Raw genomic sequence first — 25,546 nt, forward strand, 5'->3', positions numbered from 1 at the left:
ATATATATGCAGACAATCAAGGTATGCTTAGAGAATTTTACTGGAAAAACAGAAATGTGTAGCTAAATGCTAATAAACAAAGTTAGAAATGTTTGGTATGTTGCATGTCTACCAATATTGAGTTTAGGACATCATATAAGCACTATTTGGTTTAAAGTACCATCATATTGTGAATGTTGTGCACTATACCAATAAAATTATGTTATAGATTATGATGTTATGTTATAGATCATGTTGCTATAGAGAGTATTGAAATATAACACTTAAAACACAATGTCAAAGTTTATACATTATGCTAAACATTATGTTAATGGTCCACCACAAATGAAGATTGTGCCCACTCCCTTCTAGCTAAGCAATATATATCTGGCTTAGCAATATATCAAAACCAGGGATCAGAGTATATTCTGTTCAAACAAGCTATGATTGGAAAACCAAGAACAAACCTTGGCTTAACATTGTGGCTCATTCGATGTAGCTTGTTTTATCACATCTGGCCTGGACCACAGTCTCAATTATTAGCTGTTTTCTAGATCTATTTACTGGCATCCCAACCCTGAGCTTCATTTATTTACTTACAGGTATCCCCTACTGATTCCTATGAAACATAGCTCTGAGTAAAGTATTACTTCTTTAAAAGCTTGCAAAAAACAGACATTTGAAGATTCATCAAGTAAACCTGGAAAAAGCTAATGTCCAACTAGAGTACAACTAAAGAGAGACTCTAAAACAATCAATTCCTTTAACTGCAATTTTAAGCAACACTTTGTCTGTTAACTCTGAAGCAAAGATTCTGGGCTTAATACACTGGTGAAATTGTTCTCAAACAGCTCATCTGTGTGAAAACATGACTGCTGTAAAACTGCCAAAGTGAGAGCATACAAGTACTAATCATACAAGCTCGAACGGTTTGTGAGCTGCTTGAGCCTAAATGCCAATGGTTCTATGGTTTGAATTAAAGAGGCCTTTAAGTTAGACCATTTCCATCTTTTTGCCTGCCGCACTAGAAATAAGTATTTCCTCCACATGCCACTGGCAGCTTTCTCTTATATCTAGACGAAACTACAGTCCCACTTTTAGTTACACAGAAGTGTTGAGATAGAGTGGTACCCCTGGATGCGAACAGGATCCGTTCTGGAGCGGGTCGCGATTCGCCGCTTCCGTGCATGTGCGTGACGTCATTTTGAGCATCTGCGCATGCGGCAAAACCCAGAAGTAACACGTTCCGTTACTTCCGGGTCGCCGCAGAGCACAACCCGAAAATGCTCAACCCGAAGCTACTTCAACCCAAAGTATGACTGTACTGTAATGTTTCTACCAGTATTTTAATCACACAATTTTTGAACTACCAGATCTGGAAGTTGGAATTATTTAAAAAGTAATACTTAGCTATAAACCACAGAAACAACAAGCATGCATTCTCTTTTATTATTCCTTAAGTTTCAGGAACTGAGGAAAAATAGGCTTTCAGTAACGTGTATGTCAGTGTATGCTACTATGCACATACATTATACATGCAAACTCACAAGATTTAGACACCTCCAGCAGTAATTCAGTCTATAAATCTAAACATAAATCCTAGAGACTAGGATCACAATCCTTGTCTTTACTGAATACTTAGTTTCAAATAAACATGCATAGAAATGTAAGTTAAAATAAGTTCTATTCCATTTTCCAAAAAGTTCAAAGCAAATAACAGTAAAAAGATATAAGCAGTCAAAAACAAGTCAAAGAAGCTGCACACAAATACGCATCTCAATTAAAAGCAGACAGTTGAACCCAGACTGTCATTTAACTCATGCCCTGTTAGTCACGACTAACTTTTCTCACCATTTCAGTGAGCTCTAATGGCAACTGACCTCATCTAGATCTAAACTAGCAGCTACAAATATATTTTTTGAATGTAATTCAATTTCCTCATTTGATACATTTTTAATAAAAACTCTCAAACAGACTAAATACACTCCGAAGAGTCAAATAGGAAAAAACCAGAGTTCATCAAAGCTGCTAGAGTTCAAATAACTTCCTAAGAAGTTAAGTATTGACATAATGTAAGAGGAGGCCATCAAAGAAGGGGCAAGGTAGACACAGAAAAGGCTGTGTGGATTGTGTTGCAAGTTCCAATACATTACTTTAGAATAATCATGTATGAATCTCAGTTACAGTGGTGCCTCGGGTTAAGAACTTAATTCTTTCTGGAGGCCCGTTCTTAACCTGAAACTGTTCTTAACCTGAGGTACCACTTTAGCTAATGGGGCCTCCCGCTGCCACTGTGCCGCCACCGGCCAAGTTCTTAAACTGAGGTACTTTTTCTGGGTTAGCGGAGTCTGTAACCTGAAGTGTCTGTAACCCGAGGTACCACTGTACTCCTTTCTATACCAATACTGTATATTAACCTGTTGTGTGAAAAATGTTCAATGAAAAAATGCTGTTATCAATGCTCTGTTGACAGCTTATTTAAAGTACTTCAATGTATTGTTCAAAGAGCTGCTTTTGAGAACCACTTTGGAACTATATGCAAAATACAGGAACAGGTTTCCTAACTGAATTAGGTGCATGGAACTTCCAATTCTCAGACAGCCAGACACCAGCTCTCAGTCTTTTCATGGGACAATGTCAAGTGTTGGTTTTAACCTTTGAAGTACTAAACAACTTGGGAACAGAGAATCTAAAGAATCTCCTCCTTCTACAATTGATCTGGCTTGGCATTAGGTTACTGGTCCTAGTCATTAGAAGGTAGGTGGTGACCAAATTTAGTGTCCCCTCAATCAAGGCACTCTGCCTCTTAATTCCCTCTCTGAAGAACTTGGCCAGTCACTATTCCTGCATTCTTTTTGATGCTATATAATCTGTTTGGGCCTTTTAGATCTTTTAAATGTATTTTATGGTATGAATGAATCTTACTCTACTGTATGTTACAGCTATTTTAATATAATTTTATATTTGCTTTAACTTCCTGTAAGCCACCCAAGCTTTAGCAGTACAGCAGCTATATAAATTCTGAAATCTTGCCAAGTATCCTGTACCACTCTTGCAAATAGGCTTTCCTAATGCTTGGTCTATGTTTTACTATTTCCACCTATTTAGTTCAAAAATATGTTTCATGCCATCAGTATCAAAGATAGAAAATGGAGAATTTAATTTTTCTGTCATTTTCTCTCATTTTTCCCATCACTAAGCTACCACAGTCATTTCTTAACCAACGAACATGCCTTCTTGTTTGCCTTGTTTTTCAGAATCCATTGCTATTATATTTAACTTTCCAATATCTATTTTCCCCTCAATATTTTCTACAAAGTACATACTAAGAATATAAGGGTTAAACCAACTATTAAGAGCCCTTATCAAAAAAAATTTCCTGGAGGGCTACGTTGAGATGTGTGGGAGGAATGTTAATTTACTATCACATTAAGCAAACTCCCAGCAAGTTCTGTAGATATTTCCCTTTTATCATTGCTGGGATGTGTCAATTGGGAAGCTAGGTAGTACCTCTCAACAGCCAGCCTCTAGACTAGAGCATACTGTGATTCTGCTATTCACTCTGATATAGCTTTTAACATTTTGCAACACACTATTGTTTATAAGTACAGTGGTAACTCAAGTTACAAACACCTCGGGTTACAAACTCCACTAACCTGGAAGAGTTACCTCGAGTTGAGAACTCTGCCCCAGGATGAGAACAGAAATCATGTGCTGACGGCACAGCAGAAGAAAGAAGCCCCACGCCTCTAGTTAAGAACAGTTTCAGGTTAAGAACGAACCTCCAGAACGAATTAAGTTCATAACTAGAGGTACCACTGTATTTAATTTGGGATGCTCTATAAATCCCAGATCTTTGATTAGAGTATTAATATCCAACTAATTATCTATTTGGACTTCAGCATCATACGGACATCTTAAATCCTGCCAAAGGAGCTCACAGTTTCATAAGAGATCTAAGAATTTAACTATTTCCTTGGTCTTAGCCTCAAGCATAATAAACTGAACTGGATATACAGTATTTGTCTTTAACAAGCAGCCAAAAAACTGTTTGTGAAGGATGGCTATGAGCAAGAAGTCACTATGTCAGATTTTCATGGCTGTTTCATTACTGAACACTTACTCCAGATGAAATTATTTTATATAGCATTACTGGTAAGCAGTTTGTTCTCAGTAGTCAATTTCCTATGAGGAAAACACATCCAAGATGAAGACTGCCTATAGGTACAAATGTAATCAAATAAATGTTGCTGTTAAACTCAGACGTGATAAAGACCTTGCTTCTTCCAAGGCTAAATGCCAATCTTTGAAGTGGAGGACATGTTTCCTTCATTACAGGGCTATGAAGGCCAAAAAAAGGTGCATGGGCCAGAAAGTGCAAGGCCAAACCTCATGCAAAAATCCAGACACTTTTTTTTAGTCGGAAAATGTCACTAACGGAGATTCCTCTTTGGAAACCATGGCTGCCCACGCGCAGCAATCTCAGCCAGGGACACTACTGTATAAGTTACTTCTGCATGCTCCACCTCGGATTCTCGTTGCATCTCTTCGCACCGACAGTCTACCGGCGAGTTTGTTAAAACAGACACGAGCGAGAGCGTGTTTGTTAAAACAGGCACGACAAAGACGTCGGCTGCTTTTGCAGGCAAGGCAATCTCGTTTGCCCGAGCCGGGCATAAATAAGCTCTCTCTTCCCCACCCGCCACAAGGAGGGCCCGCTCATCACCCCGCACACTTATTCCCTTCTGCTTGCTATATTATATATATATATATATATATTCCCCACCTCTTAAGAAATAAGTCAAAAAGATCGGAGTAGGAGACGAAATCAAAGGCGCCGCTATCGGCGCCAGAAGACCAGCATTAGGAGAGATTTTTTTAAAAGGAATCACGGCGAAGAGCTCCCGGCACACACTCCGGGTCAATGGCCACGGATCGCCCTCCTCTCGGGCGGGAGGCGCCTGGGAGGAGAGAGGGGCGCCGGGCAATGGAGGGGGGTGGGCCAGGCAATGGGATGGACCGAGGGAGAGAAGAACGGGGACAAAAATCATACGGGGGGGAGGGAAAACGGGCCGCCAACCAGGAATAACATTGGGAATAACAACAGGGCGGGCGGCGGGGGCGAATGCGGGGCCCCCGAACAAGGGCGAGAGGGCCGCGCGCGCGTGCGCTGGGGCTGGTGGAGGGGTCCCTCCCCGCCTCGCTCTCCCCAGCGCGCCTGCGCTCCCCTCACCAGGGTGACCCCCCGGGCTCGCCCTGCCCGTTGCCGAGCCCCTTGGCCCACGGGTCCCCTCCGCCGCCGCCGCCTCACGCCGCTACCTCATCTCTGTCGGGTCTCGGGTGTCCTCTTCACCCCCACAGCAAGGACGGAGGGGCGGCAGGAGCAGCAGCAGCCGGCGCGACAGCGGTGGCAGCGGCAAAGGCCACCGCCTCCCCGAGACGCACCATCCCCGCCCGCGTCTGCTCTTGCTCTAACCGCCGCCGCCTCAGAGTCCCCGCCGCTGTCTCGGGCGGAGTGGGGTGGGGGAGGCGCGTGTGGGCGGAGAGAGGGAAAGAGAGAGGAGCGACCTGCCCGGCTCTCCCTCTCTCGCACACCCGCCGCCTGACTGCGCAACCCGAAGAGAGGCGCAAATCCCGAGGCAGCCAACCAAGCCCTTGCCCAGCCCGCAGATCCCACCCCTCTCCCGATGACGGACGCGCCCAGCCACCATTAGGAGAGGGGAGCATTCCGCCGAGTTGGTCGCCGAAAGCGCGCTCTGGGAAAGAGGAGATAAGCCCAAGGGCGCGAGGTGAAGGGAGAGCCGAGGAGGGCACGCAAGTTTCGCACGGGCCGATAGAAATTGTGTGAACGAAGGGGAACCGAGCGAGGCTGGACGTGACGAGAAAGAAGCACGCCTGGTGTTTCGAAAGTCATGCTTATTGAAAGGAGACCGCGGCGAAGCTGACTTGCCTCCCATCCTTATTCTGCCTCTCACACGCCTAGTACGGCTTTTTATTGCTCACTCAGTAATTGGAGAGGCGCTGCATGCTGGGACCAATGAGGCAACCCGTGCTGCAAAGCTTGCTGGGAATTGTAGTTTTAGCAGGCCAGGAACTCCCGTCGATAAGCTATTAGAGCGCGCCGCTCCGGAGCGCTCCCCTCGTTTTTCCCTCGGTCCCCCGCCCCCCGTATAGAGTGGCAGCCGTTTTGGCCAATTGGGATCTGCGTTTCTGCGCTGCTCCGTTCTAAGGCTTTCCAAGCTAGGATTCGCGCTCCCGCGAGAATCAGAGAGAGGGGCCTAAGAAGAGGTAATGGGTTTGTCATGACAACCACCCGGGTCTCTTCTGCGGGGCAAGGGGCTTGGCGCGCGAGGCAGAGGGAGCGAGCAGAGCAGCGCTGATCTTTGTGGCGCCTTCAGCCCTCGGGACCTGCAGCCGCCCTTCTTTGACCTCCCGTAGCTGTTCAGGGTCCTCACTTACTTTCAGTCTTGCTAAAGAAGGGCGAGGTTCCTGAGCTCGGGAGGTTCCCTACAGCTATTGCTCATCTCATATCCTTCCCTTTAGCTGGTGGTGGGAAATCAAGATCTTGCAATTTTGCATTTAAGAGACCCAGTAAAGTACTGGCACTGTGGTAGGGGCATCTGCTTATTTTGTTTACGCACCGGTTTATTTTGAGAACGTTATACCCTTCTCTTCAGAATAGAGCTGAAGCATAGATTAAAATGCAGTAATAGGATAAAATAATTTAAAAAGTGGAGTTTCCAAAACATGCCAGCGATTGCTAAAGCAAAACACAATGCACCAGCAACGCTTCACTTAGAGAGGCACACTTAATTGGAAAGTGAGTCCCATTGAATGGAACTCAGCTGAACCTTTGAATAAATGTGCTTTGAGTAGTATTGTGTAAAATGTCTAAAAGGCTGGCACAAATTGAAAGGACTTCACCTGGTGCTGAAAAGGCATTAAGCCCAGTGTCTGGCAAATATGCAAAAAACAAGACCCTGAAAACTGAAAAGCCTTGTTTGGCTCACAGCCCACTTCCCATTTGAGGTTAGGGGAATCCAGAGGAGTGGCTCCACAGGTAGATCTTATTGACCAATAAAATCCAGATGGGCCTGCTTAGAATAAAATAGGATATCTGCACAAATTTCCAGCTGAGACCTAGAAATATCCTTTCATGCACAACAAATTTGCCTTTTCACTTATTCAGAATTCTTGTGCTTATTGGATAAGTAACAGAGAAGTGCTTAAGAGTGAGAGGGAAGCTGAGGAGTTACAAGATTGAGGATGAATGAAATGCACAAGAAACAGTAAAGGTTTCAGACAAATAATCCTTACTAAATGGGCCATCTTAATCTAATAGTTCAGATTTACAAATTATATTAGGTGCTGTGTGTGACAATGTATACACCACCTTCCATTTCCTTGTGTATATATGCATATTTTAGATAATTAGTAATCCCATCACAAGCTGCTCCTATCTGTAGTCTTCAAGTACCGTACCATACCATACCATCACTTCATTTTTTTCTGCATCCGTTTGTCTGCAGAGAGTTGTGGTTTTGCTTTGGACGAACTATGCTTATACAGATGGTTGGCTAGACTTGGGCATTGAATCGTACAAACTGAGCACACCTTAGAATATACTCAGTGCTCTTCAGGATTTGTGCTTTTAAGAAAAAAAACAGTTATGGTAGGTACTAGCCAAGCTAAAAATACTTCTGGGTAAAGGTTGTTCATTCCATTGGAATAAATGGTGATCGTAAAAATAAAAAGTTTTGAGTTTGTGGTAAAATTCTACAGAAATGTTTTACAATTAATTTTCAATTTCTTGTAGTGCAGTCCTATATATTTTTTCTAAGACATAAGTCCCATTGAGTACAATGAGACTTTCTCCTTGGTAAGTGAGTGTAATAATGCAACCTGAATCAACTTAGTGTTGTTCCCATTTTTCAGATGAGTGAAATGAAACAGATGGTGATTTATCCCTAAAGCTAGTAAATGAGTTTCTTTCTTAGATTTCCCAGAACTAAACCCAGCGTGCTGTGATGTAATAAACTACTCCATGGTTAAGAAGTCAATGTATATTCATGAAGTATCTTTGAATTAGGGAAGGAAATTAAAAGAAACAGGTAAATGTTTTTCAAACTGTGATCGGAAGAACCTTTGAGTTACCGGTACTTAGAGGTTTATCAGGGTTCATTGATAATTGCTGATCAAGACTTGCATTACTAAAGCAGGCTTTTCCAATAAGAAAAATGTTGCTTGTATTGCTCAATCATAGAATCATTGTAGGGTTGGAAGGGACAACAAGGGTCATCTAGTCCAACCCCCTGTAATGCAAGAAAGTTTTTCCCAACATGGGGCTCGAACCTGAGATTAGGAGTCTCATGCTCTACCAACTGAGCTATCGGGTCATAATCAGAAGCATAATTTTTCTGTGGAGCTGATGTTATGAGGTGACGTATCTTTCTAATGGATAATAGTACAATATTATAACAAGAAGTTTTAAAAATTCACCTCTTTTGATTTGCTCTTTCGGTTATCAGAAACAATGGTAATAACACAGATTTTATCTGTGATCTCTAAATTTATACAAAACATATAAAGTCTTTTATTTAAAATCTATTTAGAAACACTTGGAAGTATCTAATGAAACAGTTCCTAGTGCAAGCACTTTTGGCAGAGCAACCAAACTTTCTCACCTAATTTGTTCTGGGTTTTCCTGCAACGCTCCAGAGCAGATTTGTGGGACAGGGGCACAAGGAGAGGGAGAGGAAGTTTAATTGCTAAGTTCAAATTGCTTGTGTTAGCAGAACTGATGAGTTAGATATTGGCCTAAATTCGTATTTAGGTATTTCATTTCCCGCTCTATATTTTAAAGGTCGGAATGAAAGGCTTATATTGGCAGCAGAATTCATCTGGAGAAGAGCCCACTTTTGTTTTCCTGGAAAAGGTAAGTTATTTGCTTAAAGAAATATAAGACTGCATACACATCTAAAATATGTGATGCCATAATTTGTTTTAGAATAATTACAGCTTGCCATCTCATGTGATCTTGGACAAACTGTGGCTAGTTGAAAGAAGCCAACTTCAAACTATAGTTTATAAAATGTCTTGATACAGCTAAGTGTTAAGACGAACCACAGTTTTCTGTTTAAGCTAAACAGCTAAGCTAAAGTTAACCTAAAACAACAGCAGAAACTTCCACTCTCCTTGCACTAGCTCCAGAAGAGACTTCTAGACTTATTCTTGTAATTCTGAACCATGGTCTAGCATTACATCTAAATGCCATCCCATCTCAGTGGACTTATAATGGCCAACCCATGGTTTGGCCTTTGGGGTGTGCTTTGGACTTGCCTGCTCCACTTTATGTCTCAAGCTTAGATTCCCTTCCTTCCTGGTTAGCATAAAACTGTATTTAGGCAGAATTAGAAGTCATACTTTGAAGTGGATTTCCAAGTGCTGCATGCAGGTGAACTATAGTTTGAACACACCATAATTTGTCTGGTTCAGATCTAATTATAAACTATGGTCTGCCTAAATCATGACATGAGAAAGTGGACTATGTGAGGACTCAGAGTATGAGCCTGAACAACAGCCCTGGTTGTCAAACTATGGGTTGGCCGTGAGTTATGAAGAAAGACTCAGATTTGACTTAAAGCTTTTCAAAGTGGGGAAATTATACAACAAACAAATTACCTTTTTTAATTTTGAAACATCTGAGTGCAGTAACTGGGTTTTTTTAAATTTGTTTCTCAATCCAGTTAACAAAATAGTTTCAGAACCAGAAATATTAAAACATGCATTCCACTTTTGACTGACAGAACAACCCCTATATATGTATGTGATCATGACTGGAGCCTAAGATGGAGAAAAGAATATCAGAAGTACAATCAGAATTGTAAAAGGTTTTTTTACTTATTTATAATTTACAACCCATTGTAATAATTGCATATAGTACAGCATCCCTTTTCTGGATTTATTATAAGGTAACTTTTTCACTTCCTTCTCAAAGAGGAAAGTGACTTAGAAACTTTGAATTAACTGCCTGAATCAGAAGAACTCTGCATAAGATTTCCATAGAATTTAGTTCATTTGTGTGTGTGTTGCATTCTATGTATTGTTACTAAAGTCATTCCCTAGACGTAACTCGTACATAATCTTCTAAGTAGCTTTAAAACTTTGCAGGGTAGGATTGCAACACAGTGCATAGGAACAGAGGAAGCTGCTTTGATGAGTCATATCATTGGCCTCACTAGCTAAGTAGTGTCTACACTGATGGGCAACAGCTTTCCAGGATTTCACACGGGGTTGAGTCCCAGCCCTACATGAAAATGCAGGAGGTTGAATCTGGGACTTCCTGTATACAAAGCTCTACCGCTAAGCTACCTTTCTCACTATAATCTAGGGGAAGGGAAGAGCTCTATCCGCAAAACCAGTTAAGCTGAAATACCTAGTTGTGACATACTTACATGTCCTATAGTGGGTGAATTATGTCAATTCAATCGTAGGATAACCTTCCTGTCACAAGAGACAACTATGTGAAAGTGCAAGTGAAAGCCTGTGCTCTAAGTCGGATCAATGATAAGGTACTTGTATTATTTTACTTCATAGAAAGTAGAACCTATGAACCTGCTCTTTGATTCAAGTACATCAAAATGCTGTTAACCCATTCTGGTGGCAGTTTTGTTTGCATAAGGCAGGGATGGTGAACCTGTGACCCGCCAAGTGTTGTTGGGCTCTGACTCCCATGATCTCCAGCCAGCATGGGATGGGAGGAGTTGAGGTCCAACAACATTTGGAGGGCCACACATTCCCATCCCTGGCATAAGGTAACAGAGGCACCCTTATAATTTACAGCGTAACTCTCTATACGTTTATTTACAAGGAAGTCAACAATGCTCAGTGGAAGTTGCTTACAAGTAGTATGTTGGTCCAACAGTCAAAGTAACTGCTGTTTATATAAGGTGCCCCTTTTCAACTAAAGGATCACCTTTTACTGAAATCTACCTTATTCAACTATGTAAAACAGTAGTATAAATGAAGGAGGGGGTTCTAAGACCCAAATGGCTGGCTTCCATACCACTACAGCATGGGTAGGCAAACTAAGGCCCGGGGGCTGGATCAGGCCCAATCGCCTTCTCAATCCGGCCCACGGACAGTCCAGGAATCAGCGTGTTTTTACACGAGTAGAATGTATGCTTTTATTTCAAATGCATTTCTGGGTTATTTGTGGGGCATAGGAATTCATTCATTCTTTCTTTCTTTCTTTTCAAAATATAGTCCGGCCCCCCACAAGGTCTGAGGTACAGTGGATCGGCCCCCTGCTGAAAAAGTTTGCTGACCCCTGCACTACAGCCATTACTAGGGGGGGGGGTCCCTGTTAGAGTTGGCCCACACAATAGGCACAGTTGACAGTGAATTGTCCTTGTTTTCAGCAAAGTTTGTGTCCCACTTCTACAAATGTTTGCTGTTGGTGTGGAGATTCTCCACATTATGAATGATAATTGCAAGGATGATCCTTGCTCTACGTGTTATGCCTCCTTCAGCTACCATGTAGAGGCTGGATCAAGCGCCATTCCCAGGACTGCATATAAATTGGCTCTAATAGAGGCTTAAGTGAATGCTATCTGCCCACACTTAAAGCTAAGCACCCCCTTGGGTACGCTGGTTAGTTCTATGGTCCCATAGTTGTAGAAATCAGTTGGACAACATGTACCCCATCGCTTCTGGGATTAGAGCTAGTGTGCTGTGCTAAGTATACAAATGTGTGTAGCATAAAGACCTGTCTTACTACATTTACCTGCCTCTTAGAACTTCTCTAGCTTACTATGTTTTTTAAAAAAAATAATACAGAATTTAAAAATTAAAAACGGATTTATGTGTGATTTTTCTTTTATTTGTTAGTGCAGGGTTTTTTTTGCTTTAGATGGGTATCTGGCCTGCCCATAACATGAACCGTTTTATCTTGTATTGAAGAAGAAATAAAATAGAGAGGGGAACAAAGCAAGGAAAATTAAGGCTTTTGCCAGGTGTTACTGCCATTATGACATGATTTATTAAAATTATTAAAAGCAAAGGATGTTGTGTGTGACATTTTCATAGCATTTCAATAATTAGATAAATAACTAAACTACTAAATCATTTTTTAATCATTTTTGTACATAGAGAAGACAGAACATGGTAACTGTAAAGACCTGGGGTTTCATAGCACAGTCAAGTTAGTATCATCATGTTACTCTAAGTTCCTGTGGAACTTACTTCAAGAAAAATGTGTGTATGATTTCAGCCTTACTGGACTATCCTGTATTAATCTGCCATTAAATGTTTGGTGGGAGGCCGTAATAGCATTTTACTGTACTAATATGTACTCAACATTTATTATTCTTTACAGTAGGCATTCTAACCATTATTTGACTTAGCTTTTGTCAGAAATCAAGATCAAGAAGGAGTTTCTACCTGTTGGGAGGGAAATTGCTGGTGTTGTGTTGGAGAGTGAGTATACTAATTAGTATAATGTTGCTGTTTTCTTTGGCAATGAAAAATGCCTTGTAAACATTATTTGTACTATACAGCATTGAACCCCATTAATCTTCTCAACATGAAAACCAGTTCCTAACATTCTGTTACCTTCTCCTGACATTTGGTCACATTACAGTGTGGCAAAGAAACAAGCCACAGTGGGACTATGCTGATTGTTAATGGCTGGGTTTATTAGGGCCACTTGAATTCCCGAGTGCTTCCGTTTACTTTCTTCTATATAAATATTTTGTTTGTGAATTCCTGGAAAATATTAACACGTCTTATGTGTTCTAGAACTGTGAGAGTATGAAAATCTCCCCTTATCGTTAAGGTCAAGGACTTTCAACTATGGCTTTCTGTTACATCTGAAGAGATGCAAAGAAGAGATGCAAAGAACCATATGTCAGGAGTGCTCTGATGATGTTTCCTGCTTGGCAGGGGGTTGGACTCGATGGCCCTTGTGGTCTATTCCAACTCTATGATTCTATGATTCTAAGTGGCTTGGCACATGGCTGAGCAAAATACATGAGTAGGCACCTACAGGCTTTGGGAGAAAGGGGCAGTGTGTTTCTGTAACTTCTCCCAATTAAAAAAACCCCAAGGCAAGAAGAATAAAACATGCGGAATCTGCATGTTGGCTACTGTTTCCTGGTCATATGACAGAATGGGGGGGGGGTCACAGAAATCCACACCCTACTAATTCATCTCACAAGCAGAGAAGCTGACCTGACCTTGCTCTGCCCTCTGCAAACACAGCAAGCTCAGTGATGAATTGGGTGGCAAGGAAAGGCATTAGAGTTCCTTTTCCTTTCATCCCCTGCCATCTTGTCTATTATTAAAGACTTTTACCAAAGGACACAACAGGATTCCTTTTCCAAATGTGGTTCAAGCCCTTTTTGCTGTGAAGTGACAGTGGCCTCCAGGCTCCAATGAAGCATTCCTGATCTCTGAACATCTGGAAAACCCCAGAGTCTGTTCTATGGTCTGATGCCGTTCTGCTTTATTATGGCTCAGACAGAGGTGAGAAACCATCCCTTCCAGGTGGTCTCCTAAAGTGGACCCTCCTGTCAACTAAGTTTGCATTGGTTGAGGCTGGTAGAAGTTAGGAAGGAGTTGCTTTTGCATTTGGCTGTTTCTTTTCACCCCACTCTTCTCAGACAGACCTGCCCAACCTGTGATCTACCAAGTCAAACAGAGACCACCAATCATGCCCTGACTGCTTTCACAGTCCTAGATAGGCAGAATAAACAGGAGCTTTATCAAACTCTTGGTTCTTGTATCACATGTTGTGTAGCCCTGCTCTAAGAAATTAGGAACTAGGGATAGGATCCTGAGTGGAATGCAGATACACCCAGCTACACTTCCCTTTGGCTGATTAACATCCAATGAATGCCCTTTTAAAATGTGTTGGGGAGGGGGAAGGTTATTGAGTTTTTCTCATTTTTTTATTATGTATTTTGTGTTTCTATGTTATGATCTTGTCGTGAACTGCCCTGAGATCTGCAGGTATAGGGCGGTATACAAATTTAATAATAAAATAATAATAATTGTATGAGAGTGTTGAATTGCCTGTGCTTTAGGGTCAGAAGAGCTTTTTCCCAGGTCCTGCTGGTAATGACTTCAGGTATTTTGCGTTTCTCTGTGCCTTGTGATTCAGCTCATTTGAAAGAGTCACTTGGGTTTTTTCCCTTGTAAGTACCTTTCTGCCAGGGCAGCTGGTTTCTGTTTGTTGAGGAAGTTGAAAGGGAAAGCAAAGATGTTCAAATAACTCCAGAATGCATGGAAGTTATTCAAAACCACATTAAAGAAGCTCCGCTAGAATATATACCACAGATCAGGAAAGGTACCACTCAGGCCAGGTGGCTAACAGTGTTTTTAAGAGTTGAGGAAGTTATTGGAGGCAAGAAAACATAAGTTTTGAGGAGAACAGAAAGGAGCACAAACTTCCTCAAAATAAATGCAAGCAGACATTAAAAACAATTAATTGAGGAGTACGTTGCTAAGAACACTAATGGAAAGAACAAAAAATGTAATTAAATACATTATTAGCAGGAAACCAGCTAGGGAAGTAGTTGAATGACAAGGGAGTCAGAGGTGTGGTAAAGGAAAACAAGCAGACTATAGAGAAGCTGAATGGTTTCCATCTGTCTTCACCATGAAAAATGTGGGGCAGATTCCTATTATTAAACTAAGTGTGAGCTGGAGTTAGGGTAAACGGTGAGATGGCCAAGCTTGCTGATTACATCAAGAGGTTAAGAACAAACTAGGTAAATGGGCATTAAAATGGCAAATGTGATTCACTGTAAGCAAGTGCAAAAATACCTCCCAAATAAAATAAAACTGCCAACATAATAATGCCACTATGCAAATCTGTTGTGCGATTGCGTTTGGAATACTGTCCTGCTCTGGTTGCTGTGCTTCAAAAAAAGGATACATAAGGTTCAGAAAACACCAACCAAAATGATTATGGGGCTGAAACAACTGTCCTGCATTTGGGGCTTTTTAGTTTATAAAAAAGGCTTTATAAGGGGGACTTGACAAGTGCATAAAATTATGCATGTTGCAGAGAAAGTAGAAAGAAGCTTCTACTAGAACTTCTACTAGAAGCTTCTACTAGAACCTCAGGTAGTTCAATAGAGTGGAACAATGAGAAGCAAACCAAAAGAAGTCCTTTTCCCCCTTCCTCCTCCTTCATGGACACAGCAGCAGATGGTGTGTGATAGAGCTTATCTGATCACCTGGCAGCAGAGTTGCTGCTTACCTGATAGTGGGAGGGGCAAAGCAGCAGGGAGGTTACTGCTGTTCAAACACACCTACAGGCAGGGGCAGAATTTACACACACACACACCCTGGTGTTTTTATTTGTATTATTTTATGCACCCTTGGCTCAGCAGCCTGGTGTTGCCAACAGAAGTACCTCATTGGCTCTGGAGGTGTGTTTTCACAGCACCGACCTCTGTGAAGCCTGGACACCCTCCCCCCTATCCTGGTAAGCAGCTGCAACTCTGCTGCCAGGAGATGGGGTAAGTGGCGCCACCACACCCTTCCTTCTGCTGCTGCTTAACATGGACTTTCACTACCTCTTCACTGACATCTGCTTGGGGATCAGGAATTGCAGGAAGTTTGCCTTGTAAATTATTGTTTTGCACATACAGTTTTCAAAGTATAGTAATTTCTCTTGGGGTTTTTTATTTAAATCCCTTTATTTTCTTTTGTTCAAGCTGGAAATAAAGTGACCTTCTTTCAACCAAATGATGAGGTAGTCGGTAAGTTGCAGTTTTTTAATCTAAGCAGTGAATACTTTTTAAGTGAAAGAGCTGCATTGGGTTAGAATAGCCTTCCTTAGCCTGGCGTTCTCCAGATGTTTTGGGCATCAGCCCCAGACAGCACAACCATATTTTTAGCTTCCCAGTAACACTGTGACACAGGTGAGGGGCTAGGCCAAGGGATGGTGACATGTCTGCGGCTAATGAGCCTTATGTCTGCATCCAAATTGTATATGTTGACATGGGGCTACATGCAAACAAATAGCAAATTAAAATAACCAGAAATTTTAGATTTCTTTTACTTTTTAAATCTTAAGTATTAATTTGCCTTTTTATGAGAATCCCCATGATGCAGTGATGTGATAAATTTTGTATTGAAGAATACATTGGAATTGTTAGCAGTAAAGTCAAAACTTAGCTATATTAAGGTGATCCTTTACCTATGTGAAAATGATCCACCAATGCGATTTGGACTTCTTTCCACCTGTATCACCTCTTTACTTCAATATTGTGAGCAGATAGTGTAACAAACTGCTAGTCTGAACATGCCCTAAGGCATGCTTTGCTATGTACACATGAGTAAGCTTCCTGGAACTGCGCATAATACATGTTCATTTCATTAATGCTGAGTTCCATAACTATCACTCATTGGTACCACAGTGCACTGTAAAGTTCTTTCATAAAAGGGTCAAAAAAGAGGTGTTTGAGTCTGAGCCAATCTGTTATCACAGCAGCAGCGACACTTAGGGTAGAGCTTGCAAATTTTACAGCTTCATCCCTTCCAGCTGCATTATATAGAGGTGACAGAAGCTAAAGGTGATGGGCAGACTAATGATTAACAGCACAATCCTAAATGTATCTAGTGAGAAGCAAGTCCTGTTGAATTCAGTGGGTCTTACTCCCAGGTCAGTGAGGTTAGGGCTATAGCCTTCCCTTAGAAATGCAATTCTTAGTTGACATATGATACAGTATATATGTGGTTTGAGTTGAAGGGTTTTGTTTTGATTTCATAGGAATTTTACCACTGGATTCAGAAGAGTCTGGTTTGTGCGAAGTTGTTCTAGTTCATGAACATTATTTAGGTATGTATCTTGTGTTAAGCACCACATGGAACCCAATGAGCACTTTAAAAAAAACTATTTACAAAAGTCAAATTTGTTTTATTTGTATATATTGCAGTTTATTTGTATATAGTGCACACGTGTCCTCAGAAGTGTAGTGTCTTTCACTGACGCCTTAAATGCTGCACAATTCATCTCTTCTAAAGAAATTGCAGCAATACATACTTTTCAGTGAGTTAATGTTCAAACAGAAACCACAAGAGCTGACTCACCCCTTTCATTTCTCCTAAGCTACTGCTCTTGTTGCTTCACTCAACTATTTTTGCTGATTTACTCTTAAATTCTAAAAGCAAGCATTTCTGAAAGCAGTGTCCAGCCCTGCTTTGAGCTTTGCATTCTTCTCAAACTTCTTCGATTCTAGGCCAGACATCCTGGTTTTCCTCTGGTGCAATAGTTAGAACATGCATTTGCAAACTAAACTAAATAAATAAAAGTAGCAGGCAAATCCAAAAGGTCAAGAGCATTGGGTTGGATCCAAAGTTATCACCGTTCTGTAAAATGTTGCATGATCACGAAGGGAAGGGTCTACTCAACCAAGGATCTGGAGCAGCCTTGCCCAGCCTAGTGCCTCCTAGTGCCCCCATCAGCCAGAGCCAGCTTGATTAATAGTCAAGGATGATGGAAGCTGTAGTCCAAAATTTTGGGAGAGCACCGAATGGGAGAAAGCTAATCTAGAACTGTGTCACAGAAGTTTTTAAAAAAATATTATGATCCAAACTGTAATGTATTGTCATAATTTATCTACAAATCTAACCTCTTGTGAGAGCATGAATAGGGGGCATGTTGTTTAAGAAACATTCCCTTTAGGAAAGATGCTATTTCAGGGGTGGGCAACCTCCAGCCCTCAAGACCATTTTCCCCACTGGTGATACTGGCTGATGGGAGGGCAGGGATTAACCATGTGTTTGCTGCAGGGCCCTGTTCCCTGGCCTGTGGTGTCATTGAAGAACTGCATACAATTATGAATCCTGTGGAGTTTTCCACCCCCCCAGCTTTGAACTTTAATTGCTATCTGGCATCAGACAAAATCATAAGTCTGTTGTTTCTATGTTTCTCAACATGACAATGATGTCATAAGCCCCAACACGCCTATAGTCTTGTAAACTTAAGTCACTCAGCTAGGGATCCAGGTGCAGATGTGCTTTGCCACATGCATTAAAAGGTTGCAGGTGCCAGATCATTGGGTCCTGGGTGGCCTTTGTGATGCAAGTTAGTTATGCATCCAGTTGTACATTTTGCAATGACTCCAGGCATCTGAGGCGGCTTCTGCAGCCTGGTCTCCCTTGCTGGATTGCGACTGTGGCCTTTGCAGGAATCTTTATATTTTTGTGTAACACAAACCTTTCTGAATATTTTGTATAACTAAAGTTCAATAGCAGAACGGCATCCTTTGAAACTACAGCTGTGTTCTGTAGTACTCAATACAAGGTAAAAGACAACAGAAAAAGAAACTTTAAAAAAATCAACTCTATGTACTTTGGCTACAACCAGAAATTTTAACTATCATCGCTGTAAACCCAGCAGGGTTCATATTTTTCCAACAGCAGGTCCCACGAAATGCATCACAAGTAGTTGGTTTTTTTTACAAAGTTAGGGAAATTTCAAAATTAGCATGCAGTACGTTGAGTAGGGGGCTACGGTAAGGAAAACAACACTGAAATGTTTGAGTCCTGCAAGTCCTGCTGGATAACAAAGAATCTCACTATATTGTTGCATTCCTCTGTTTAGCCTTTCTAATACAGTCATACCTTGGAAGCCAAACTGAATCCGTTCCTGAAGTCCTTTAGACTTCCAAAGCGTTCGAAAACCAAGGCACAGTTTCCAATTGGCTGCAGGAAGCTCCTGCAGCCAATCAGAAGCCACAGAAGCCACGCCAGACATTTGGGTTCCAAAGAAAGTTCTCAAACCGGAACACTCACTCCCAGGCTTGTGGGAGCCAAAATGTTCGACTCGCAAGGCGTTCGTCAACCAAGGTATGACTGTATAAAGGACTGCTAGCAGCTGCCCAAAAATATGTGGATTGCAAACACTTGTGCCTTCATAGGGCTGTTTACACAGCTAAAGAAATCTTAGTTGGTTAATGAACCTTAGTCAATTGTTGAATTATATATGGATAGAAATAAATGTTGTTCAGGACATGGACCTGACCGATGGTGGTAAATTCACTATAGCTAATGGAGCATTGGCCCACCGACCTCATCCTGTCCTCAGCCAAGCCCCACCTGCCTGCCTTCTTTCTGACAACCAGCCCAGAGGTTGGCACTGCCTGGCAGCTTCCTTCTTAGCCTGGGCAGGGAGGAGGATGGAGACAAAACTGGAATTACAGGCTCTAGCTGTCACTGGCTCTGACTTCACCTCCTGCTGTTCTTGCTGCCTTCTAACCTACCAGTCCCAATGGACAGCAGCCACTCCTGGAACTGACCCAGAGAAGTGGGTGGCAACATCTGCATACACATATTAATGAAAGACACTTTGTCCTCTCCAAGTTATGGAAGAGACTCAAAGAATAAAAGTAAACAAAACACAACCTTACACCGATGAAACATAAGGAGGCTGATTAGATTAAGTCTCTCTACACCTGGCATGTCCAAAGTCAACAACTTTGGGGTAAAATCATAATAAAAGCTCAGCAACTTCAATCCTAAAAAAAGGTTAACAACTTTGGTCGGCCCTTTGGTCGGCCCTCACGGCCCTTCACTTCATCAAATCTGGCCCTCTTTGAAAAAGTTTGGACACCATTGTCTACACCCTTCGAGAAGGTTCAGAAATGAATTCTGCCCCAAACTAAGAAGTTTAAACCACCGTTAGCAAATCCCTTCTAAATTTTGGTCTGATGTATGGCATAAAAGTTTCAAAGCTGTCTGGTGTGGTGTTTACATAGACAGCTAGAATAATATCTGGATTAATTATATTATATTCAGGTTTCTCTGTGTTCTGTGGCCTTCCAGAAATGCAAGTTCTGTTCTTAATAAATGTTATGGTAATTAATTTTCCTCAACTTACTTATGTCATGTAATTGTGCTATCAAGATTCAGGTTTTCAAGTAATTTGGATTTGTATTCATTTTTAAAGCTTACTTTGAAAAACATTGGAAAAAGAAAGCAGTATTTATTTAGAGTATTCCAGAAAAGGCAGGCCTGTGTAACACTTGTCAGTATAAATTTGACTCTGACCCAACACACATAAAGTCAGGTGTGGAGTTAAGAGCTCCCAAATTACTTAACCATCTAAACCAGTGGTGGCCAAACTTGGCCCTCCAGATATTTTTGAGACTACAACTCCCATCATCCCTAGCTAACAGGACCAGTGGTCAGGGATGATGGGAGTTGTAATCCCAAAACAGCTGGAGGGCTGAGTTTGTCTATGCCTGCCATAAGATGTGCAAGTGTAGTTTTAAGAATCTCCTTGCGCGTTTCGCATTGATTTTGAATATCCCAAGACTCTGGGCGGAATTTAGTGTTATGCTTTTCGATGTACGTCAGATAAAATGATCCCCTTCTCTTCCTGATGTTCTGAGAGGTTCTCCCAACCTAGAGCCAATTTATTTGGGGGCACAGTGCGGAGGAAGCCCCATTGTGTGAGCAGAAGTCCTTGTTCTTCCATTGAATGAATGAATTTATTATTTCGGTCACAGACCAGTTCCAGCCCACATACAATATCAAGAAAGTCATAAAACACGATAGGGATACCTTTGAATTTGCAATTAAGTATAGCAGGGACAATACAGATATAGCAACAGTTAAAAAATATATAAATTAAAACTTAGTCACTAAAATATAACCTAAAATTATCATTTAAGGTCTTAATCATTATGATAGCACAGCTTGTTCCCTAAGTTTTATGGCAATCGCACAGAATTTGGCTGCCCTTAATGTGATCTCAGGATCCTTGTCCTCTACCAGGGATTTTAGACATTGAGGTTTGGATTCATTTGGAGATTTTTGCATAGCAGGGGTAATAAATACCGAGCGTATATCCCCATAGAAACGGCAGCATAACAAGGCATGAGAGACAGTTTCTACCTCCATCAAGCCGCAGGGGCAGACTCGTTCCGCGTATGGTTTACCCTCGAATCTGCCCTGCAGTAAGGCAGATGGCAGCCTTGTGCTTCCATTGACGGGGCTCTTTAGGTGAATCCTGCCCTGTGTTCCCCATTTAATACCTTGCCCTATGTCTTTTTAAAGTAACCAAGCAGGCTAATAAATAGCCTGTCTTTCCAGACCTCACCTTAACGAAATAAAGTTCTGGTTTTTCCCTTTCCATGTTTTTATTGTTTTATACAGTGGTACCTCCGGTTAAGAACTTAATTCGTTCTGGAGGTCCGTTCTTAACCTGAAAATGTTCTTAACTTGAGGTACCACTTTAGCTAATGGGGCCTCCCGCTGCTGCTGCGCAATTTCTGTTCTCATCCTGAAGTAAAGTTCTTAACCTGAGGTACTATTTGTGGGTTAGCAGAGTCTGTAACCTGAAGCGTCTGTAATCCGAGGTACCACTTCCCACTGGTTTGGAACAGCTTTCGAACCCTGAAGCTGGTCTTAGGAGCCTCATTTTTCAAAGTGATATTATTCCCAAGCATAATCTGTCATAGCACTTAAAATATGTATATATTAAAAAATACAAGTATTTTTTTTAATGTACAGCAATTACTTGAATCAACCCAATGTTTATATTCTGACTTTTATTCCTTTCCCTGAGAAACAAGACATAATGCTATAAAAATACGGTGACACTTTACCAGTGAACAGTTTAAAACATAAAGCTAATAGATTTGTTAATAATGTTGCAAGCTTATATGACTGGGTTGAGGAGACCCATACTGTCTTTTTTATCTCTGCAATATGTTTCTTTTAATTTTTATTTTTGGGGAGGAAGGAGAACACTGACCAACATTTTTTTTGTAATAGTCTATTAGGTTAAACAACAAATTTAAGGTTCTGTTTCAAAAGTAGGCAACCGCCAGCCCTGCTTTTTAAAATCTCTGGTCTGCTTCTCCCTCCCTGCCTCCTCCCCTCTCTCTCTCTCTCTCCCCCCCCCCCCATTATGAAACAGCTCATAAGCCAGAAAAGGTCTCCTGGCTTGAAGCAGCAGGCACCATTCGTGATGGTCTTCGTGCATATACAGCTCTACATTACCTCTCCTACGCCACTCCAGGAAAAACTGTTCTGGTGATGGATGGAGCAAGTGTAGGTACAAGAAACTACTTCGGAAACAATTATATCTTTTCTTAAACTCCTATTCAGTATATATTTGTCTTGTTGGAATGGACTTGAAAAGTCTTATAGCCTGTGCTCTTTCTGATAAATCAGGAACCCATGGACCCATCTTTCCCCACAAGGCCATTTCTCCCCAAACCACCTGCACCTGTCATTCAGCTTATGTCACCAAATCAGCTTATGGGTACCAGGGTGGGGCTCAATTATACTTTGGCTGAACTCACCTGTTCCTTACTGGGCTCAAAGCCAAAGTAGATAGATGATCCTGCCTTGGGAGGGCTTAAAATCCTGCTGAGTTTGGCTGTACAAGCCTGTCTGCTGTTGGGAACAGCACCGGCAGCCAGAGCAAGCAGACCCCCCCCCCTTTTTGTGTGTAGGCGTCGTCAGCAAAAGAGACTCTTCTGCTTGCAACCAAAAGGCAAGCTTCTTTCTCCCCATCCTAACACCTGGATGGGAAGGGAAGAAAGAAGGCTTTACCTGCCCTACGCTTGGCACTTTGGGGGTCCCAGTATGAGGAAAGATTGAAGGAACTAGAGAAGAGAATAGCAACATATGCCTGGAGAACTATTGTATACTAAAAGGAAATACTTGCCCTACGTTGCTCCAGAGGGTGGGACTAGATTTATCGGCTTTAAGTTATGGGAAGGTAGATTTCAGTTGAACATCAAAAGAATCTTTTGACTGTAAGAGCAGTTTGGAACCAGTTCTCTAAAGGGGTAGTAGGCTCTTCCTCCCTGGAAGTCTTCAAGCAGAGGCTAAAGAGTTGGAGATGCTGCAACTCTGGATTTTCTGCACTGAGTAAGGGTTGGACCAGACCCCATCCAGCTCTGTGATCCTTCTTGCTAACTGCTATTGCTGAGGTCATCAGTGGTGGGAGGAGAGGCGGCTGCAGCAGCAGCCCTGCATCCATCTGTAGCACCTGCATCCAGGTCTAGCTGAGAAGCCCCCATCCCCGGAAGCTATTTGTAGTATATTTTATGAAAGGCTGATTAAAAAATGTGATGTGTGCTTCCGTTTGCACTGGAAGCCCTCAAGGCAAGGCTACGTAAAGTGTTAAAAAAAGAAACTCTCACGCATCTATCTGCATGCAACATGGCTTATCCTGCTCTCTGCTGGAGTACTGGCTGCCATAGTAACAGATTTCCGGACCTGAAGTTTAGTCAATGGATGACAACATTTAAAATGTCCATACTTTCCAAGTTATCCTTGTATCTTGGACTACATGTACAGCATACCAGACTTATTGCTGACATGGTGGTTTTTTCCAGGCATCCTAAAGTATACATCATTTTCCCATTGAATGAAATGTGTTCGAAACAACATTTTCAGGCTTTCCAAATATTCGGCGATGAGGTGTGTGAACCTAAAGATATGCTTCCAATCTCACCAGGAGCAATAGAGCTATTGGGGCAGGGACTTCATCTGAATGCAGCTCATAGTTAAGGTCCTAAGGGGTGGGTGGGTGTACCGGTATATAAGTTCACCAATACACAAACAGTATTTAAACATATGTACTTGCTACTTCTATTTGGTGTTAAAAGTTGTAGGCGGGTGTATAGTTCTGTATTTTAGTTCACCAGTACCAAGGCAATATATTTAAACATATGCACATGCTCCATCTATTTCTCCTCCTGCAGCCATTTGGTACAATCGCTATTCAGCTAGCACAACACAGAGGAGCCAAAGTCATTTCTACTATATATAGTCTTGAAGACAAGCAGTATCTTGAGAGGCTTACGCCATCTGTGGGTGAGTTACATTGTTTGGTTCTAGCTGCGTGAGAGAGCTACTTCAGAACACATGTTTTTATTTTGAAATGTTCGTCTGCATTTCACGAGCGCTAACTGGCTTGGGACCCAGGTATGTGAAGGTGTGTGCATATACACCCTTATCAGCATTCCCAAACTTTAAAGTGATCTGTGAGTCCTCTTTTCCAAATGCCTCCTGCATCAGAGGCGAGACTGATGTCAATAAGGGAAAGAGTTTTCTTGGCCTTTGTGCCCTGGTTATAGAATTTCCTCCCCAACGTTGGTAACATTATCATGTAGGTACCAGGCAGAAACATTTTTTCCCCAGCCAGGTATTTTAAGTACTGTACTTGAGCTTTATCTGCAGTTTTTATTTGTTGTCTGTTTTAGTGTGCTGCTGTTTTGAATGTTGTGTTTATTGATGTACATTCCCCAATTGATGGATAAAATAAATGGTAAATATTTAGAACTGAGATGAAGTCTTTGTTGGTGAAACTTAATGCAGCTGGCTGTTGACATTCCTATTCCTTTGGGGGGGGGGGAGAGAGATTGGGCTGCAGTAAGCTCTGTCATCTGACCTAGCAAGCTACATGCAGCCTACCATCTATATATGGCTGCCCACCAGGGCTCAGCAAGGCTCTTGTTTGGTTCTGTACCTGTAACTGCAAAAAATTGGGTGGAGAGATATCAAAATATATCAGGCCATAGTATATGGCTGCGTCTGTAAACTCCTGTTATATATAGATGGATACCAAACATTCAGCTTTGTAAAATTTACAAGCCTCTTATTATAAAACACTGAAACATCTACCTCAATACCTGAGCCCCAAATTGTTCATATCCCTCAAAGTATTACAATAATCAGAACTACAAATTATTGAGGATTATTTTAAAATGCAGGCGACTTTCTTTTTTCCACAGCCTTAGATTTATTTTTAATCTTATTTACTTTCCCTCTTGGCCATCCAAAAATAAGTAGGGCAGCAGCTGTTAGGCTGAATAGAACACTAACTACAGCCACCGCTGACTTGTGAGCACATGTAAACATTTTCCTTATTATCCCGGCTTGTTTACATATTGTGAGCTCAGGGAATGACATGAAAAGATAGATGTGCTCTGCATGCCTTGCTTCTGTGGGAGAAACAGTTTTCTGAAGTATCTGGCAAGCATATCGGCTCTCCTCAGGGGTGCAAGGATAAATTCATGGACAGGACCACACTATTATCTCTCATGTAAGCGCCGTGTTGGAATGGCATGCATGGTGGGCGAAGCTTGGTCTTGGACTTCAGAGTGGAGGGTTTTAGCAGCCTGCAGTATCCTCCCACAGATGAGCTGCAAAGAGAGGGGAGGCAAGCAGAATTTGGACAAAACAATGTCTTGCACAGATGGATCATGGCATAATTAAGAAATCTCTTTTAATGGTAAGCAGCTGCGAAGTGTTCTCCGTTAGTACCTCCCTGTGCTAATGTCAACTTTGCTATTATAGGGTGCCAGATGTCCTTTTTTAAAACACATACCGCTTCCATGAAAAACTTACATTTGATTGTAAAATATCGCAGTCCCATATAAGTAATGAATGAGTGTTTTCTGCCTTCAGTTTTTGCTTTGAAAAACCAGTGTCTGTAGAACTCCACAGTTTCTCCTTTTCCCTTCTAGTTTTGAAATGTTGTTCCACAGTTGGTTTGATATCTGATATTGTGTCTATTGCAATAAAG

At 41.7% G+C, this 25,546-nt stretch overlaps 2 protein-coding genes across 10 annotated transcripts in view; one reads left to right on the forward strand and one right to left on the reverse strand.

The window, feature by feature from the left end:
• ITSN1 (intersectin 1) overlaps positions 1-5,598 on the reverse strand; it is an 84,282-nt gene extending 78,684 nt beyond the window's left edge. The window contains exon 1 of one of the 3 annotated variants that reach the window (XM_083500164.1): positions 5,299-5,598. The gene's annotated coding sequence lies outside the window, so the exon portion shown is untranslated. The remainder of the gene's footprint in view (positions 1-5,298) is intronic. The other 2 variants (XM_083500165.1, XM_083500166.1) reach the window with 2 other exon arrangements.
• Positions 5,599-5,632: 34 nt separating this feature from the next.
• The window catches only part of CRYZL1 (crystallin zeta like 1), a 29,194-nt gene continuing 9,280 nt past the window's right edge, over positions 5,633-25,546 (forward strand). For 2 of the 7 annotated variants that reach the window (XM_083500236.1, XM_083500242.1), the window contains exons 1-8: positions 5,775-6,267; positions 8,843-8,914; positions 10,473-10,550; positions 12,384-12,456; positions 15,705-15,749; positions 16,763-16,831; positions 21,920-22,053; positions 23,721-23,832. In XM_083500236.1, coding sequence (XP_083356362.1) covers positions 8,849-8,914; positions 10,473-10,550; positions 12,384-12,456; positions 15,705-15,749; positions 16,763-16,831; positions 21,920-22,053; positions 23,721-23,832 — 577 coding nt within the window. In that variant the 5' untranslated portion in view covers positions 5,775-6,267; positions 8,843-8,848. The other 5 variants (XM_083500238.1, XM_083500239.1, XM_083500237.1 and 2 more) reach the window with 5 other exon arrangements.

This window comes from Podarcis liolepis (genome assembly GCF_965112155.1).
Source record: "Podarcis liolepis genome assembly, chromosome: 4".
NCBI classification, from domain to species: Eukaryota; Metazoa; Chordata; class Lepidosauria; order Squamata; family Lacertidae; genus Podarcis; species Podarcis liolepis.